Source organism: Crinia signifera, chromosome 4, assembly GCF_055691185.1.
Source record: "Crinia signifera chromosome 4, ASM5569118v1, whole genome shotgun sequence".
Taxonomy (NCBI): Eukaryota; Metazoa; Chordata; class Amphibia; order Anura; family Myobatrachidae; genus Crinia; species Crinia signifera.
The window spans coordinates 307,313,301-307,333,845 of record NC_139220.1 but is presented as its reverse complement, the minus strand read 5'-3'; the positions used below and the strand labels follow the sequence as shown (position 1 = coordinate 307,333,845).

At 48.2% G+C, this 20,545-nt stretch overlaps 1 protein-coding gene across 1 annotated transcript in view; it reads right to left on the bottom strand.

The window, feature by feature from the left end:
• The window catches only part of LOC146075784 (complement C3-like), a 172,236-nt gene that overhangs the window by 139,789 nt on the left and 11,902 nt on the right, over positions 1-20,545 (bottom strand). Inside the window, exon 2 of the mRNA XM_083185378.1 lies at positions 1,824-2,010. Coding sequence (XP_083041504.1) covers positions 1,824-2,010 — 187 coding nt within the window. The remainder of the gene's footprint in view (positions 1-1,823; positions 2,011-20,545) is intronic.

The window sequence follows — 20,545 nt, the reverse complement described above, 5'->3', positions numbered from 1 at the left end:
CATATGCAAACCTTCCAAACAGTCTGCGCTTGTTGTTTGCAGGTTAATTGACACCTGTGGGTGTTTAGGGGCGAAGACACAGCATTTTCTGGGAGTGCCCCTACCCGTAATGCCCATTACACATTATGCCACACACTGTAAAGCCCATTACACATTATACCACACACTGTAATGCCTATTACATATTATGCCACACTGTAATTTCCCGTTACACAATATGCCACACACTGTAATGACTATTACATATTATGCCATAAACTGTAATGCTTTTTGCACTTTATGCTGCACACCATAATGCTTATTTCACTTTATGCCACACCCTAATGCCCATTACATATTATAACACAGTAATTCCTATTACACTTTATGCCACACACCATAATGCCCCTTATACTTTATACCACACACCATAATATTTATTACATATCCTACCACACACCTTAATGCTTATTACATTTTATGCCATACACAGTTATGCTGCTGATGTCATAATGTCCCCACTAGTACCACTTAGACACATAATGCCCCCTGAAATGTTGCTTACCTACCTGCTCATTACCAAGTGTTTCTTACTTGTTGCCAGAAGGTTGCATGCTCTTTCCAGGGGTTACATGCTCATTGCCTGGGGGGGTTACATGCTTGTTGCCAGGCGGGATTACATACTGTTTGCCAGGGGGGAGGGGGGTTACATCCTCATTGCCACAGGGGGGGTTCGATTTTCATTATCAGGGGGTTACATGTTCATTGCCAGGTGGGTTTACACACTTGTTGCCAGAGGGTTACATGCTCGATGCCAGGGGGCTGCAGGTGCACAGTATGCCAGCACTCATGGAATCAGCCATTCTCTGTAGAGCTGGACTAGCACGCTCTGCACTACCCTGACAGATACTAGAGGTGCAGGAGGACCTCTAGTGTCTGTCTCCAACAAGGTGGAGGCCATCTTTGGAGGAGCACAAGGTGTCTGTATGTTGACAGAGACTCTGTGCCCCCACAGTATGCCAATCTCCCCCATCCCTGCCCTCTTATCCCTGCTCCTGTCCTCAGGCAGGCACAGCAGAAGAGGGAGGAGAGGGGACCAGCAGTACACACTCTCTCCTTCTTGGCTCTTAGAGCTAGTGCTACACCAGTGGCAAAACTTGAAATGGGGTACCCCCTGCAATTAAAATTTGAGTGCCCCCTCCGCCAGTGCCGCCTGGTCCATTGCTGCCCGCCGGAACCAGCAGATCCTCCTGTCTGCGGTCCCGGCGCTCCTCTTGAATGTAACTTCCAAAATTGCCACCGCCTTAAAGCAGACCGTTATTTAGGATGCAAGAGGAGGTCACCGCCTCCTCTAGCATCCTTAATAAATGTCTGCTGTGTGTGGGCGGCCATTTTAAAAGTGACATTCTGACAGAAGGAAGATCTGCTGTTTCTGGCGGGCAGCAGTCACAGTGGACTAGGCGGCAGCGGTGAGGACTCGGAGGGGAGGAGAAGGAGCGGCGGGAGGGCGTCGGGCCAGCAGTAAAATATTTATCATCAGCAGTGGCTGCGGCCCCCGCATTAACCCCCAGCAATAGCTCCGCAGACCCCGTGGCGCCCAATCTTACCTAGCGCCTCAAAACCACCGTGGGGGCTGTGGAGCTATGGTTATGCCATTGTGCTACCCCAGAACCATGCAAAGGAAGCTATATCTTACCCCCTCCCCAGTAGTTACTGCATTTATTGGTCCAGCTCTCTGTATACCGTGCTGCTCACTGTCTGTATTTCATTTACATGTGTACAGTTACACAGCACATCTGCACATGATACTAGCTCATATAACCAATCACAGAGAGGAACCTTACCGTCACTTTAGTTGTTCCTACAAATCTATCAGCACCACTGACAGAGACTCTTCCCTGAACTAGAATCTGCGCCTTCCGGGGGAAATCTTGGATCGTGATGTCAGCATCAAATGCAGCACCTTGTCCATCCACGATGATGGTCTCTTCGCTGTCCGCACGTAGAACATTGGATGTTATCAGGATGCATCTGGAAAATGGAAAATATATGAGTATCAATTGCAAACAGGTGATTTCCAAATACACTCCACAATCTTCCAATATGCAGAACATTGGTGCAAGTGTGGGTCTGGAGGAGCAGCAGAAGAACCTAGTAATGACCCTGGACATTAATGTAAACAATAGTATTTTTATACACTGGATACTGTGTGGAATACAATATTAATATTAATATCAAAGACTATATTTGGTCTAGTATGGGCTGCATCAAAGATAAGTAAGATAAATAAGTGGCCAGGATAATAAATACACAAACATAATAGAACCAGTATTGCACTTTTTAAGCACACATTCTCCCACCCTTATAGAAAGGCTCCTGTCCCTTCTTCATGGCAGCTGCTCTCTGGTGCAGTGCACTGATTGGGCCTGTTTCTGCTTGGCTATGTAAGCAGCAAAAATCACTGCTTACCCTGCTGAATGCCCTCCCCTCTATGACAAATTCCCTCGGTACAATGGGACGGGATTTGTTCGCTAACACATCCCCTCATATGCGTCCACTAACAGGAGAATTCATTCGATGGTCGCCGACAACAGAGCTCTGTGGGGCTGTACTTACAATTTCTTATAGCTTACATCAAATTCCTTTGCACTTTACTATTGGAAACAACGGTGTTAAAATTCAACTGAGTGATAATAGATAGACAAAGAGGTAGGAAGACCCTGCCAGCATTGATACAAAAGGATGGGTGTTATCTATTCAGTGGCATAACAATAGCCCTACAGACCCTGCGGCCGCGGGGAGGCACTAATATAATGTGGGCACCGGGGGTCTGCGGGGCTATCCTGCGCTACACTGCTGCTGGGGCCTGGGACCAACCTTGCCCCTCTGTTCGCCACTGCCGCTGCCTCCGGAACTCGCAGATCTACTTGTCTATTGTCTGCGGTCCCGGCTCTCCTCCTGGCAGGCTTGTTAATGAAAAATGACCCTCAAAAAATGGCTGCCCCCTTACAATAGACACTTTTTGAGGATGCTAGTGGAGGCGTCGGCCTCCTCTAGCATCCTCAAAAAACGGCCTGCTGTTAGGGGGCGGCCATGTTTTGTGGAGCGTTAAGTAGAGGGGTGGGAGGTAGGCTTTATTTTAAAGGGGGGGGGGGGCAGCCAAAATTTCCGTCGGGGGGGGGGGGGGGGGGGGGCAACCAAATAATAGTTATGCCACTGTATCTATTGCATAATGGAAAACCCCAGATGACAAAGGTTTTGTTTGATATGGTGACCCTGCTGGCTTGTGGTTTGGATGCGAAAGTGAGAGAGAAAATAAGTGAGATTATGGGGAAATTTACTAAAGGAAATTTATAAAAAATAGGTGTATTTGTATCCAGAAATACACTTATTTTTGACATTTAGGGGGACATTTACCAAAATGGATTCGTAGAAAAAAGGTGTATTCGTAGGGAGAAATACACCTTTTTTTTACGAATTTGTATTTTCGGGATTTACAATCCCAAAAATACAACAATTCGTAGTCCTAAAGATGGAACATTCGTATTTGTAGTTACAAATACGAATGTCTACACCATCGATAGGATACGACAGAAATCACCATTCAAAAGAATGGTGGTTTCTGATTTACTAAGCAGCCGTACTGACAATACGGCTGCTTAGTGGTGTGAAACACCCACGCAAATACGACAGGAAAATAGAACACCATTTTCCTGTTCTATTTGCGTTTTAGCCTGCACGGATCAGTCAGATCCGTGCAGGCTGCAGTGTAAAAAAATAGAAAAAATAAATAAATTAAAAAAAAAAACGGCGTGGGGTCCCCCCCACAGCCATAACCAGCACCAGGCTGAAGGAGCCGGGGCCGGTAATTAAAAATCAGGGAGCCCGACAAATAGGGGTTCCCCGATTTTTAACAACCAGCCCCAGGCTCCAGGTCCGGGGCTGGTTCCCAAAATACGGGGGACAAAATGAGTAGGGGTCCCCCGTATTTTAAGAACCAGCCCCAGGCACAACCAGCCGGCAGGGTAATGTCACAGCCGGGGGACACTTATAATATAAGGTCCCGCGGCCAAAACATTCTCCCTACCGACCAGTCAGCCTGGCCAGGGGCCCTGGGGGAGTGGGGACCCCCCCAATGAAGGGGTCCCCCCCCTCCAGGACTTACCTGACCAGGCTGAAGCCTGGTGCTGTCCTCGATGCCCCTGGGCGGTGGGCATCGAGCTGATAAATGGTGTAAAAAATAGATAAACCATTGTTTTTTACTGTGGCACTACAAGTGCCAGCAAGCCTCCCCAGCAAGCTGGGACTTGGAGAACCACAAGTCCCAGCCTGCTGGGCATTAAAGGGCCCGCTGGCACTTGTAGTTCTACAGTTAAAAAAATAGTGCACAAAACACACTGACACACTTTTAAAATAAAACTTTATTACACACAAAGCCCACACATACTAATACTTACCTATCTTCTCTCCGTAGGTAGCCCTGATGTCCTGTGTCGGCGTCTTCTGGTCCTGTGTCGTCTTCTTCCTCCATGTCGACGTCGCTGTCGGCGATGGTGTCCCCGTCCGGATCCGAAGAAATCCATTTGGGAAGCTGTGGAAGGAAACCATACTCACCTGTCCCAGCGCGACGTAGTCCAGGTAAGTGTCTTTGCAAAAAAACAAAACGCACACCCGAATCCAAGCGGACACGACGGAGACACACGTGTGTTTGTTTACATCGTGCGGCTCCGCCTCCCGAATGCCGCTATTGGCCGCCTTGCGGCCTAGCGGCCAATCAGGAGCCGCTAGGCCGCAAGGCGGCCAATAGCGGCATTCGGGAGGCGGAGCCGCACGATGTAAACACCGTGCGGCTCCCTGCTTGTCCGGCTGGATTCGGGTGTGCGTTTTGTTTTTTTGCAAAGACCCTTACCTGGACTACGTCGCGCTGGGACAGGTGAGTATGGTTTCCTTCCACAGCTTCCCAAATGGATTTCGTCGGATCCGGACGGCGACAGCGACGGTCGACATGGAGGAAGAAGACGACACAGGACCAGAAGACGCCGACACAGGACATCAGGGCTACCTACGGAGAGAAGATAGGTAAGTATTAGTATGTGTGGGCTTTCTGTGTAATAAAGTTTTATTTTAAAAGTGTGTCAGTGTGTTTTGTGCACTATTTTTTTAACTGTAGAACTACAAGTGCCAGCGGGCCCTTTAATGCCCAGCAGGCTGGGACTTGTGGTTCTCCAAGTCCCAGCTTGCTGGGGAGGCTTGCTGGCACTTGTAGTGCCACAGTAAAAAACAATGGTTTATCTATTTTTTACAACATTTATCAGCTCGATGCCCACCGCCCAGGGGCATCGAGGACAGCACCAGGCTTCAGCCTGGTCAGGTAAGTCCTGGAGGGGGGGGACCCCTTCATTGGGGGGGTCCCCACTCCCCCAGGGCCCCTGGCCAGGCTGACTGGTCGGTAGGGAGAATGTTTTGGCCGCGGGACCTTATATTATAAGTGTCCCCCGGCTGTGGCATTACCCTGCCGGCTGGTTGTGCCTGGGGCTGGTTCTTAAAATACGGGGGACCCCTACTCATTTTGTCCCCCGTATTTTGGGAACCAGCCCCGGACCTGGAGCCTGGGGCTGGTTGTTAAAAATCGGGGAACCCCTATTTGTCGGGCTCCCTGATTTTTAATTACCGGCCCCGGCTCCTTCAGCCTGGTGCTGGTTATAGCTGTGGGGGGGACCCCACGCCGTTTTTTTTTTTATTTATTTATTTTTCTATTTTTTTTAACACCTTGCAGCCTGCACGGATCTGACTGATCCGTGCAGACTGCTAGAAATAATTCGTATTAGCAGCCGTATATACGGCCGCTAATACGAATCATTACACCATCGGAGGGTTACAAAGCAGTCGTATATGACTGCTTTGTAACTGATCCTCCGGAACACGACTTTGCATACGACTTAAACAGTCGTATGCAGTCGTAGGGAAAATACCAATACGAAAAACTAGGTTTTTCATATTGGTAAATTTCCCCCCTACTATCCCGAAAATACGGAAATTCGTATTCGTATTGATAGCATATCAATACGAATACGAATTTCCGTATTTTCGGGATAGTAAATGTCAAAAATAAGGAGGTTATTCTGGTTGGTGCGGTCCGTTCCGAATTCTTTTGGAGCTGACCGAACGCCACGCTGTGCGGACATTGTAAGAACAAACGCCCACAGGTCCTCCGCATTCGGACGGACTCACTCTCAAAGAAGAGGGTGTGTTTTCGGACAACATCCAAACCGTGCGTGTGCGGTGGCCACACAAAGATTCTGCACGGTCTTACAGCGTCAGAACGGACGGGAAGCTGCACGTACACACCGATGCGGTGTATTTACGCAAAACTTACTACTATAATCGTAACTCATACATCAGACACATGACACACTTATGCAATTAGGCTACCTCATAAAAAATGGATTGTTTTTATCTGTCATCAATTAATTCCTAATTGATAATTAAACACATTACTACCACTTTACATTAACCCTTACATCATGTAAAGTGCTATTCATTCATTCTTGCCCTTTTACCTAGGTGTTATGTATGCATATTATATCATAATTGTTCGTCAAATGCAAACACACACATACACACCAACACACCATCTACATCCTTACATTACCCTTCACTTTATAGCACTTGTATGCAATAAACCCATCTGCTCCATCTGACCCACCATCACAACGTGGCCGTGGCCGAGGAGCTGCTGCACGTGGCAAGGCCCCTACCAGGGCCAAACGGTCACGAAAGTGAAGTGGCCTCCGCATTGATGTCCACCCTTATGTCGTCCCAAATCTTTCATTTTGCTGTGTCTGTCAACCTCATGTGTGCAACCCAATCCCGTGCAAAGGGTACAATAATTTGTGGTTCCTTCGGTTGGAATGTTTTGGTTGGTTCCCCTGTTGCCCTCTTTCTGCTACCATTACTGTCTGCTGTTCTTGAAGTGTTGGTCATATACTTTTCTTGTGAAGCCACCTGATGTGTTCCTAATGATTCTGCTGTGGCTATGTATGAAATAGCAAAATTTTATACTAGTTTTATTTGTTTTCTAATTATTTGTATGTTACCTTTATTGGTACTTGTGTATTTTGGCGGCGCCCCCGATGTCCGTCGTACGATGAACGGATCGCATCGCATGCCATGCACCCGATGGCATGCGATGCGATGCGATGCGACGCGATTTTGACCCCCTATACGATCAAAAATCGTATAAGCACCCTAAAGGGTGCTTTTTAGCACCCTAATGGGTGCTTACAATGTTAAATGCACCCCCACGCCACCCCCCCACTATAAACGTGAACCCGAAGCGTGGCGAGCGCAGCAAGCCCGCGAGGGGCGTCGGTACGCGTCCTACGACCTTTTCATACCCCCACTATCCACGTCGGCGTGGAGTTGAGAATAGAATAGTGTGGCGAGCGCAGCGAGCCACCGAGCCCGAAGCGTGGCGAGCGGACGCGGATACCTTCACAGGTAAACGCGTCCCTTCGCGGGCTTCACAGGTATCCGCGTCCCCTCGCGGGACGCGCTGCGCTCGCCACGCTTCGGGCTCGGTGGCTCGCTGCGCTTGCCACACTATTCTATTCTCAACTCCACGCCGACGTGGATAGTGGGGGTATGAAAAGGTCGTAGGACGCGTACCGCCGCCCCTCGCGGGCATTTCAAAATTGTATGCCATCGTGCACTATCGTACGATATCGCGTCGCATCGCATACCATCGTATGCATTATGGTATGCGATGCGATGGGCGCCGCCAAAATACACAAGTACCCCTTTATTTTTTGGCATGTGCCAAATAACATGCTAGAAAATTCATATGTTTTCCACCAATGTAATAAATGTTATTTTTACCCCCAAATTTGTGCTGTTATTGCTGAATGTAAAAGTGACATGTAAAATTATATTATTGGTACCAATTTCTGACCATTGCTTGCAGTATAAATGTGGGTAAAATAGCAAACATGCAGTGGTGTTTTCAGCTTATATTTGTGTGTTTAGTAATGGTCTATTTAGGCAGCAATGCTTCCAATTGAAGCAATGAAAAGAGTGTAATTAATGAGTAATGAGTAGAGGAGTGGATTGTATTGTGTTCAGCTGACAGTGCTTCAGGTGCGGCCGTACTAATTGGGCGATTCGAATGCCTAGCGCATGACCGAGTGGTGTCCGCAAAGTGAAACTTGCTTATGAAGTGTTGGTTCGTTTGCAGTCGGTGTGCTGTCCGAATGCACGCCTACCACAGTTAGTGCACTCCCTCGTGTACGCCCATATTTACGCCCAGTTTTTCCCACTTTGAAACCACGCCCTTGTGTAGGTCCGAATGACGCCCATATTACGCCCATATTTCCGGAGTCAATGCGGTGCACATTTGTGGACGGTATTACTGAGAACGAGTACGGAGACCATGCGTGGCACATGCGCATAGCGTTGCCTACGCATGCGCAGACGGCTAAAAAAGCGCCCTCCGAAAGAATTTGGAACGGACCGCACCGACCATAATAAGGCCCTAAGTGTATTTCTGGATACAAATTTCCCCCAAAATGTGTACTGTGCAGTGTTGATGTGATTAGATAGGATAGGGTTATGAAGGTTCCAAAGAGGTGAGTTTTCATGGAACACTTGAAGGAATGGAGACTAGAGGAACATTTTATTGTGTGTTGGAGGCCATTCCACAGACTAGGTCAGTCAGGAGAAAGTCCTGCAATCGTGAATGGGAGCAAGTAAATGCATGTGGATGAGAGACATAGAGCTTGTGAAGAGCGAAGCGTTGCGAGATATTGGGCCAAATGTATTAAGTGATAAAGTGATAAAGGACAATCAGCTCCGAACTGTTATGTCTCAAACACTTGATATTTTCAAGACAATTGGAACTTTGATATTTTATAAATGTGGATGTGATGGTTTACCCATATTTTTACTTATTATATGGTTTCTATATATTAAGATTCCTTTGATTTAGTATCTAATTAATGTATTTTAAATGTCTATATTTGACTATTTTTGAATTGAGCTCTCTCTTATATACTTTCAGATTCTAGTACGAAGGGAGGGGGGATTGTGGAGATTCAATGCTGCACAGATAGCACTTGCTATCGGCAGAGGGAACGGAAGGGGGCTGGGGGACCTTTTGCGGCGTCCGCAGTGTCCGGGAACTGAAGCGCTGAGAGCGGACGCTGCGGACGAACAGCAGCGGCGGAGTTTGAATATTCAAAAGAAAGGCCTCTGATTGGAGCTCTCTCTCAACCAATAAGTGGACTCGGGCGCCGCTGTGTCCATCCACAGTGTCCGCTCCCGGACACTATGGCGCTGTCGCTTCATGCTGCCCAGGTATGGGCAGCGTGCCAGGGGGTATGTAACAATAGCGCCCGCAGACCCCCGGCACCCACACTCACTCAGCGAATTTTTTTACCCGAATGTCGACACAGTTGACATGGACACAGGTTTAAGTGTGCCACATCCATTTGCATGCTTCGGGCTCAGTGGCTTGCTGTGCTCGGCACACTATTCGATTCTCCCGCCACACCCTAGTGGATGGTAAGGCATGAAATACCACCTGTTGGCACATGTCGGCTTAAAAAAACAGTGAAAAACCCCATGTCGACATCTGCTCCCTTACCTCTGGGCAAGTGAGCAGGTGTCCTTAATTATTGTCCCCTATGGGGAGTAAGGGGACATCTGCTGTCCTGGTTAGTACTGCAGGACCCTGTTGGACAGTAGCCAGTGCAGGGACCTCGCAGATAGAGACCAGGATGAGAGGATCCCGAAAAGGATAGAGATGAGGGATAGCGGTATAGACCACCACTGTCTTAAGCGCTAGTTTTCACCACTTGCCAATGGGCAGAGGTGGAGAATGAGCGCCCCAAATATGAGTGTCAAATACCTGAAAGTAGCACAGTATATGCCCCGTGGTTTGAGCTATAGGTGAATCTAGAACTTTGGTAATGGGTGGTCCTGACTGAAATACTCTTGTATTTCAAAAAGGGCGTATGGCTCATGTATGTGGAGAGTGAAGGCGGTGACGCAACGAGGAGCATGACAGCTGGGACTTATTATTTTCATGCATGTGCCACTGCCGCCTCACAATCCCCCCAGCGAGCGTCTGACTTGAGTGCTCCAGCAGAAGGAGGGAACCCGCACTCATGGACCATAGGAGGAGCTGCATGCAGCCGCACATGCACGCAGCCCTCCAGTGCCCATTTTTGTTGTGGGCAAAAACGCAATGACTGGCGCATCGGATATATAAATGGATTAGAGATGCGCGGTTCAGATTGGCTTGGATTTGCTTGAAATTACTCGGATTTCAAAGCGATATTTTATTGGCTATCCACAACATGTGACAGCCAATAGTGAATAAGATTTGGATTTGAAATCTGAGTCAAATCCGAACCGCACATCTCTAATATGTATATTTTCTTTTTAGATTTTGCGCACAATTTTATTTTCTATTTCTCAAACACATCCTGTAACATGGCAGTTAGGAGCTGATTGGCTGATCCAAGGCCTATGTTAGAGAGATGAGTTGCTGGAGCCACTTCATCTAGAGTCTGGTTTAGGTGTGATACCACCATCTCAGGAGTAGTGAATGCAGAAATAGGTGAGAGCAGTTGTTGCAGAGACAGAGTTGGGTGCCGGACAGTTTCCCGACAGTCATTACTCCGACGTCGGGATCCCGACAGTCAAAACCCAGATACTCGGGGTCCCGACAGCCACCGGTTATTCTCCATCGTGAGGGTCCACGACCCCCATAGAGGGAGAATAGAATAGGTGGCTCGCTACGTTTGCCACCGTGCCCGCAAGGAGCTTTGTTGCACTTGCCATGCTGTCTGAGTCCGGCCAGTGGGGATCCCGATGTCGGGCTAATGACTGTCGGGATCCCGACTGTCGGGACCATATAACACACTCAGCTGTAATGGGCATGCACAACCTCACGCTATTATCGCCAAATCTCCATCGCAGCCGGTGGCTGGTAGCAGGGCTAGCATTGACCTGCAGTGGAAATAGGACAACACTAGCCCTGGGCTGGCGAAGCAGCTGGGGAAGCTTAACGGGCGATGTATACCTGACATACATCGCCAGAGCCATAAACACCTGGGAAGAATGAAGGGTACAGCCTCGCCGTGTGTTACTCAGTGGGCTGCCCCTAGTGCACGTTAGGTGCGCTGATTATACATTAAAACTATTTTTATCCCCCCAGATAACCAGTGCAGCACACGCACTTCATGCTGGTTAATATCTATACCCCATTGACCCACAGAGAAGGGGGTAGGGTGATAAATATCCAGGTCCAAGGATTTTGGAGCGGGCCCTAATCTGCCAATGTCCCCTTCCCATCTTGTACTTGGCTGATGCATCCTCTCTGCTTGTTGGCTGTGCTACAGTAGGTCCAGGGTGGCTACTAATGCTGAACAGAGGGAAACGTTTTACAGAGAATATTTGACCAGTGGAGCTTATAATTTTTGAGAACAATAAGATTTTATTGGTCCTGTGCTACTGCATGGCCAGACTAACAATGGGGTGGATGGGGCTGCAGCTCCAGGCCTCCACATACAAATAGACCCATCACCATGACAGCAGGATGATCATCAGACTCCAGCTCTAATGAGAGCGGCTCCATCTGTACTTTCCCACCTCTGATGTCTCCGCTGACGCCGCCCCCAGTCACTGTCCCCAGTAGCTGCTTCCAACTAGCTGCTCCATGCAAAGCTGTCTCCACACTCACTGTCCCAGTGCCCATGCCTAGCGCAAGCTGAATAGGGGATATGGTCAGTAAGATGACCACTAAAGGTAGACACATGAAATTGGTCGACATGTCTAAAGTTGATGGGGTCAGAAGGTATACACAAGCATTAGTTCAACAATGGGATGGTCAACAGTCAAGGGATGCAGTTGAAATCCCGGCAGTCGGAATCCCGGCGGTCTAAATCCTGACGCCGGATTCGCGACCGCCGAAATCTCTGCACTTTGTCCCTCTGTGGGTGTCCACTCCACCGATAGAGGGAGCGCAGTGAGCCTGCAAAGGGGGCGATCCACGTCTCCCCCATTGTTGGGATTTCGGCGGTCGGGATTCCGGCGTCGGGATTTCGACCGCCGGGATTTCAAACCAATCCCACAGTCAAAATGTCTATATGAGTTTTTCACGTTTTTTTAGCCAACTTGTGCGGAGAGATGATATTTCATACCCTACCATCCACTTGGACACAGCGAGCCATGCGGGGGGACGCGGTACACTGATATGGTGTCCATGTCGACTTACATTCAGGGGCGTAACTATAGCACCGCAGCCCCCGCCACCGCGGGGGGGCGCTGTGCATGTGGGGGCGCCGGGGGCTGCGGTGCTATAGTTACCCCCCCCCCCCCAATCCCCCGCAGACTTACGTATCTCGCTGGTCCCGGCGGCTCCGTTTTTCTGATGAGGACCACCACAAAATGGCCGCCCCCATATAGCACACTGTTCTCTGAAACAGTCTGCTGTATGGGGGCGGCCATTTTGTGGTGGTCCTCAGCAGAAGAACGGAGCCGCCGGGACCAGCGCAGCGCGATAGGTAAGACTGCGGGGGAGGGGGTTAGCATAGGCGGCGGGGCGACGGGGCGGCCGGGGGGCGGTGCTTGACGGGGCGGCGGCGGCGGGGGGTGGGTATGGGTGCCCCCCCTAACGGCAGGGGGGTGCCCAAAACGTAGCTACGCCACTGCTTACATTGTAATTTGGGACAAAAAAGTGAAAAACTCATGTAGAACTTTTTGACAGTCGACTTGTCCATTGTCAACATAATGCCTGTGTCGACACTCCAACCATGTCAACCTTAGCCATGCGAGGGGCCACATTACTCTGGTGACCATGTCAACTTACATTGTAATTTGGGACAATTGTCGACCTAATGCTTGTGTCGACACTCTGACCCTGTCAACCTTAGCCAGGTAAACCTATTTCATGTATCAACCGAAACCCTGTCGACCTTCATGCACTCAAACCTATGACCCACGCCCAGGGGCTGGCTGGCAACTTTCAGCCTGGGGGGCAACACAAGCAAGTGGCCCACCACCATCACCATCGTTTCCCCACCCTACCCTCTCCCCTCTATGTAGTATGCAGCAATTATTAAACAATCATTCCCCTACACACACACACACGCACCCCCGAAACAGGGACAGCGCGCTCCGGAGGCGCGCTGCAAAATTTTACACTGTAATGCCCATTACAAATAATGCCACACACCGTAATGCCCATTCCACATAATGCCACACACCGTAATGCCCATTCCACATAATGCCACACACCGTAATGCCCATTCCACATAATGCCACACACCGTAATGCCCATTCCACATAATGCCACACACCGTAATGCCCATTCCACATAATGCCACACAACGTAATGCCCATTCCACATAATGCCACACACCGTAATGCCCATTCCACATAATGCCACACACCGTAATGCCCATTCCACATAATGCCAATTAAACAATGCCCATTACACATAATGCCAACACCGATATGATCATTACACATATTGCCGCACACCGTAATGCCAATTAAACAATGCCCATTACACATAATGCCACACACCGTAATGCCCATTCCACATAATGCCACACACTGTAATGCCCATTCCACATGAAGACAACACCGCAATGCCCATTAAGCATAATGCCAATTAAACAATGCCCATTACACATAATGCCAAAGCCGATATGCCCATTACACATATCACCGCACACCATAATGCCAATTAAACATATATTTGCCTGCTTTAACCCGTGGAGTGGTACTGTTTGTGAGAGAGAGAGAGAGAGAGATACACACACACCATGTAAAAGTCTAGGCAGAACAATGTACTTACAGTACAGGCAGTGATTCCTAGCAGGGTCAGCTTGAGCTCAGCCTCCATGAGCTCCTCCAGGGCCCCCTCACTACATGCAGCATGAACTGTTCCTTGTACCTTCCTGGTGCAGGGCCTCCCACGCTCCCGGCGGCGGCCCCCGCAGGTTAACTGTAACCAGCCCTCTCTGCAGCCCTAGGTAAATGCTCGTTGCCTAGGGGGTTCCTTTTAAACAACGCGCCAGCGCTACCCAAAGCCGCACTTCCGGTTAGCGCTGGCCGCGGCACGCTGTCATCCTCTGAAAGACACTAGAGGTACAGCAGTACCTCTAGTGTCTGTCTCCTCCTAGGCGGCGGCCATTTTTAGAGGGGCCGTCGCCATGGAGGCCTGTGTGCGGTAGCAGGACCCGACGTGCGGCAGCAGGACCCGACATGCGGCAGCAGGGCAATGATTATGTGAGTGCACACAGCCGGCCCCGGCCCAGACCCAGCCACTACATACCGGCCCAGGGGGCATGTGGTATCCTGCCCCCCGGCCCAGCCCACTCCTGCCCACGCCCGCCACACAGGTAGGAGGGAGCGGCTGAGTTCTCCTTCTGCAGCTGGGAAGATGGGAGCAGGTGAGAGCTCCTGCACTGATTTGCCTGCTAAGCAACTGGATCTAATCCATTGCCCGCCCTGAATTGTATGGCCTTATATTTTCAGTGAGAGGCAGAGGTGCAATTCCCAGAGGCAATGGAGACGCCAGCCACTGGGCTCCACATCCTGAAGGGGCACCTGCATATATAACAGAACCTGTGTGGTTCACAGTGGGATGCGAGTGTGACTGCTGCTCTTCCAATGGCACAACTACTGCTGCTGCTGCAGAGTTAATTGGATCTGTCCCAAGAGCCCTGCTAACACCTGAGATAGGGGACAGAAGGTCTCCAGCCTGGTACCGTTCAGCCTATGCTGCAGCAAGCAATGGTGCACCCGATGTGAGATGGATTTGTGCTGATTCTGCAGTTGGCTGAATCTCATTAGTCTGACCCTGACCCACAGGCGGTTGTCATACAGTGTAGTTGGAGCCCTGCCCATTCACTGTGGCCTCTGGTCCCTGTATTCTTGCTGAGAGTACTATTTATATAATTCTCAGTCATGTGTGTTTTATACAAAGACACACACCATAATTTTTTTACCATTTTTTGTTTTAAAGGAGGGGGCACCAAACTCCAACTTGCCTCTGGGTCACTGTGGGTTAGAGGGGTGTGAAGTGGATTTTATAATGGCAAGGGTACACTGTAATGTGTCACAGGATGAACAGGGGGCACTGTAATGTGGCATAATCTGATCTGCTCATTGTAATGTGGAGGGCCCACTAATATACTAAGAACTGGGGCACTGTTATGTGGCACAATATGAAATGGAGGCACTATATTGTGGCATGATATGAACTGGGGCACTGTTATGTGACACAATATGAAATGGAGGCACTATATTATGGCATGATATGAACTTGGGCACTATAATGTGGCACAATATAAAATGGAGGCACTATATTGTGGCATGATATGAACTTGGGCACTGTAATGTGGCACAATATAAAATGGAGGCACTATATTGTGGCATGATATGAACTGGGGCACTGTAATGTGGCACAAAATAAAATGGAGGCACTATAGTGTGGCATGATATGAACTTGGACACTGTAATGTGGCACAATATGAAAAGGGGACATTATAGTGTGACATGGTATGAACTGGGGCACTGTAACAAGACATCATTTGGACTGTAGGGCACTCTACAAAAAGTATCTATGTGTAAGAGCACATATGCACATAGATATTCATTGTTCACACTAATGTAATGTAAACTGGGGGCACTGTATATTCTCATGTGAATTGGGAGTTCTATGTGGCATAATGTGTACTGGCAGTCCTGCAATGTGACATGAGGTAAACCAGGAAACTATGATGTTTCATACAATTAACTAGGACACTACTATAGGGGATAACATTAACTAGGGCACTACTATAGGGGATAACATTAACTAGGGCACAACTATAGGCGATAACATTAACTAGGGCACTACTATAGGGGATAACATTAACTAAGGTACTACTATAGGGGATAACATTAACTAGGGCACTACTATAGGGGATACCATTAACTAGGGCACTACTATAGGGGATAACATTAACTAGGGCACAACTATAGGGGATAACATTAACTAGGGCACTACTATAGGGGATAACATTAACTAAGGCACTACTATAGGGGATAACATTAACTAGGGCACCACTATAGGGGATAACATTAACTAGGGTACTACTATAGGGGATAACATTAACTAGGGCACTACTATAGGGGATAACATTAAATAGGGCACTACTATAGGGGATAACATTAACTAGGGCACTACTATAGGGGATAACATTAACTAGGGCACTACTATAGGGGATAACATTAACTAGGGCACTACTATAGGGGATAACATTACCTAGGGCACAACTATAGGGGATAACATTAACTAGGGCACTACTATAGGGGATAACATTAACTAGGGCACTACTATAGGGGATAACATTATCTAGGGCACAACTATAGGGGCTAACATTAACTAGGGCACTACTATAGGGGATAACATTAACTAGGGAACTACTATAGGGGATAACATTAACTAGGGCACTACAATGGTTCACAAAAGAATGAGGGCACTACTACGGGGCACACAATTATGTGCTGCTGAGTGGAGTCTTTGGGTGAAGGGTCACTTTAATATGTTGCTATTAGTCTCCCAAAGTTCTGGTTACACCCATAAACAGAAGGTATGTTATACAATGTGTTTAATAATTGTAAGCATGAAACAAAGTTGTATACATTGAACTATCCCAATGCAATAGTGTCACTATCACAATCATGAGCATGCACGCTGGCCATAATAGAAGAGGGACAAATGGGTAAACCCATGAAGCAATTTTTTATCAATCTATGTATGTTAGCCAAGGTGGGCATTGCCCGGAAGTGGATGGCTAAAGAAAGCCCAGACATAGCCTCATGGAAGGTACCGGTTAGGGAGACTATGTCACATGAAAGACATCTACACATTACCAGGGGAACAGAGAGAAAATACCATCTTATATGGGACTGCTGGAATTATTAATTTAAAGCGATCAATTTTCTGAGTATGTAAAAAAGTAAGGATAACTGTTAACCTAGGGAGGGTGTGGGGGGGAGGGGGGGGAGGAAGGGAAGGATATAGATTTGTTAGATGATTGTTAAATTTTCTGACCCTGAGGAACGATGCTGCAGCGCAAAACTCCTCTTGGCCACATCACAAAGACGAAACACAAATAGAAGAGAATTTTTTTTTTTTACCCTCTGTCCGGTTTAATTAACCTAAAAACCACTTTAGAGGTCCTCTCACTATAAAATAAGCTAAGACAAATAAATGTGGCCAGGAAATAGAACTCTGCAGCATCTAAACCCTCAAGACATACTCAACTGGAAAGAAACTGTGATGTATGAGCATAAATTTATAATCTTGGAAATAACTTATATCTTTCCTTGATAACTTCCTTGATAACTTTCCTTGATAACTTTGCTGCGTGGCTTCCACACTTTCTCGCCTCTGACCTCCCCTCTATCATCCTCGGTGACTTTAACATTCCTATTGACATCAATAATGCTGCCTCCTCTAACCTTCTTGACCTTACCACCTCCTTTGGACTTTCTCAATGGACCTCCACCCCCACTCATAATCTCGGACACTCCCTTGACCTAGTCTTCACCCACCATTGTAATCTCTCTGATTTCTCTAATTCTTCCTTCCCACTCTCTGACCACAATCTGCTCTCTTTCACCCTCTCATCCTCCCCTCTCCCCTCATTGCCCAGACCCACAGTCACCAGACGTAACCTCGGGTCTCTTGACCCCACTGTCCTGTCTTCCCTGGAGACTTTACTCTCTCCTCTCTCAACCATGACTTGCCCCAACCAGGCTGCCTCTTTCTATTACTCTTCTCTCACCTCTGCTCTCGACTCTGTAGCCCCCCTCCACACTGTTCCCCTTCGACGCTCTAAACCACAACCCTGGCACAACAAAATAACTCGATTCTTGCAAAAATGTGCACGCTCTGCTGAACACCTCTGGAGGAAATCTCACTCTCTGGAAGACTTCCTCCATTTCAAGTTTATTCTCTCCTCCTACAGCGCTGCTCTCTCCTATACCAAACAATCTTTCTTCAAATATCTCATCTCTTCCCATTCCTCCAATCCCCGACGTCTCTGAAACTTTCAACACTCTACTTCGCCCTGCACCACCCCTCCTCCCTTCATCCCTCACTGCCACTGACTTTGCCTCCTTCTTCCTCTCTAAAATTGAGGTAATCCGACATGATATCTCCTTCCATACCCCCTCTGCTGCCCACCCACCCCAATCATCCTCCCCTACCAACTACCCCACTCTGTCATCCTTCTGCCCTACTACAGCTGAGGAAGTCCACTCCCTCATCTCATCCTCTCCCCCCTCTACCTGTCCCTTGGACCCTCTCCCCTCCCGTCTCCTCAGTTCCCTCTCCCCCACTGGCTGCTCCCACCTTGCTCACCTCTTTAACCGATCTCTTTCTACTGGCATCTTTCCCTCACCCTTCAAACACGCTCTGGTCTCGCCTATTCTTAAAAAACCTAACCTGGACCCTTTATCTCCCACAAGCTACCGCCCTATCTCTCTTCTCCCATTTGCCTCTAAAATACTAGAATGGCTGGTTTAAAGGCGTCTCACCAGCTACCTGTCTGACCACTCCATCCTAGATCCCCTTCAATCTGGCTTTCGCCCACTTCATTCCACTGAGACTGCCCTAGTGAAAGTCACCAATGACCTGCTGTCAGCCAAATCCAAGGGTCACTTCTCCCTGCTTATCCTTTTGGACCTATCTGCTGCCTTTGACACTGTGGATCACCCTCTCCTCCTCCACACACTCCAAAACATTGGCCTCTCTGTCACAGTCTTCAACTGGTTTTCCTCTTACCTCTTCAACCGTTCCTTCTCAGTCTCTGCCTCTGGCTCTACCTCACCACCTTCTATCCTTCCTGTCGGGGTCCCTCAGGGTTCCGTCCTTGGCCCCATTCTGTTCTCTCTGTACACCTCCTCTCTGGGTGCACTCATTAACTCCTTTGGCTTCCAATATCACCTCTATGCAGATGACACCCAAATCTACCTCTCCTCTCCTGATCTGTCCCCCACTGTTTTCTCTCAAGTTTCCAACTGCCTCGCTTCCATCTCTACCTTGATGTCTGAGCGATTTCTGAAGCTGAATATGGACAAAACCGAACTTATTATCTTTCCCCCACCCAGAGCTATGCCCCCTACTAATATCTCTATCACTGTTAACAACACCATCATCTCCCCTGTTCCCCAACTCCGCTGCCTGGGTGTCACTCTTGACTCCTCCCTCTCCTTTGCACCCCACCCCAAACGCTGGCCCATTCTTGCCGGTTCCAGTTACGCAACATTGCTCGCATCAGGCCCTTTCTCTCACAGAGTGCAACTAAGCTGATCATCCACTCATTGGTCATCTCACGGCTTGACTACTGTAATGCTCTTCTCACCGGCCTTGCTCAATCCCAACTAGCTCCTCTCCAATCTGTCCTCAATGCTGCAGCCAGGCTTATCTTCCTCTCCCACCGCTCTAATTCTGCTACTCCCCTTCAACAAAATCTGCACTGGCTTCCATTCCCCTACAGAATCCTCTTCAAACACCTCACACTCACATACAGGGCCATCTCTAATTCCATTGCTCCATATATCTCTAACCTCATCTCCATTCATACACCCTCCCGCCCTCTACGGTCAGCTGACGACTGTCGTCTCTCCTCCACCCTGATCACTGCTTCCCATGCTAGAGTACAGGACTTTGCCCGTGCTGCACCCCTTCAGTGGAACGCACTCCCTCGCTCCATTAGACTCTCCCCGACCTTGCAAAGCTTCAAACGGGCACTGAAAACTCACCTATTCATCAAAGCGTACCCTTCCACTGCATAAACCAGCTGGTTCTCCGACCCCTTACTTGTTTCCTGTTTACATCCTGCTATCTAACCACCACCCCCTCGCTTGCACCTCTTGTAATCTGTCTGTCTCCCCTTCCTACTAGATTGTAAGCTCCTCCGAGTAGGGCCCTCTTCCCTCCTGTTGTCAAAGCCCACTTCTCTTCACATTTCACTCACAGCTCTCCTTTACTCCAACACTCAGTGACCATCTTCGTCTGCATACTCCTCTCCATCATTGGCCTCAAGCCTCTAGTTGTATGTTGATTGAGTCCTCACTACTTATATCCAAGCTGTAATGTGTATTGATCTGTGACGCTCTTTATTTGTACTGTATTTTTGTTATTTATTCAATGTTATGCCAAGTTTTGTTTCCCTGTATTGTTCCTTTGTACGGCGCTGCGAAACACTTGTGGCGCCTTATAAATAAAATTATAATAATAATAATAATAATAATAATAATGCATATGTCAACAATCTGTAACATAATCTCTTTTTAATGAAAAATGAATAAATAAAGATTGAATAAAAAAAAAAAAAACTAGGGCACTACTATAGGGGATAACATTAACTAGGGCACTACTATAGGGGATAACATTAACTAGGGCACAACTATAGGGGATAACATTAACTAGGGCACTACTATAGTGACACACCCTGAGAAAGAATTTACTTTGAAACGCGTTGGTGTGGTGTGGGTG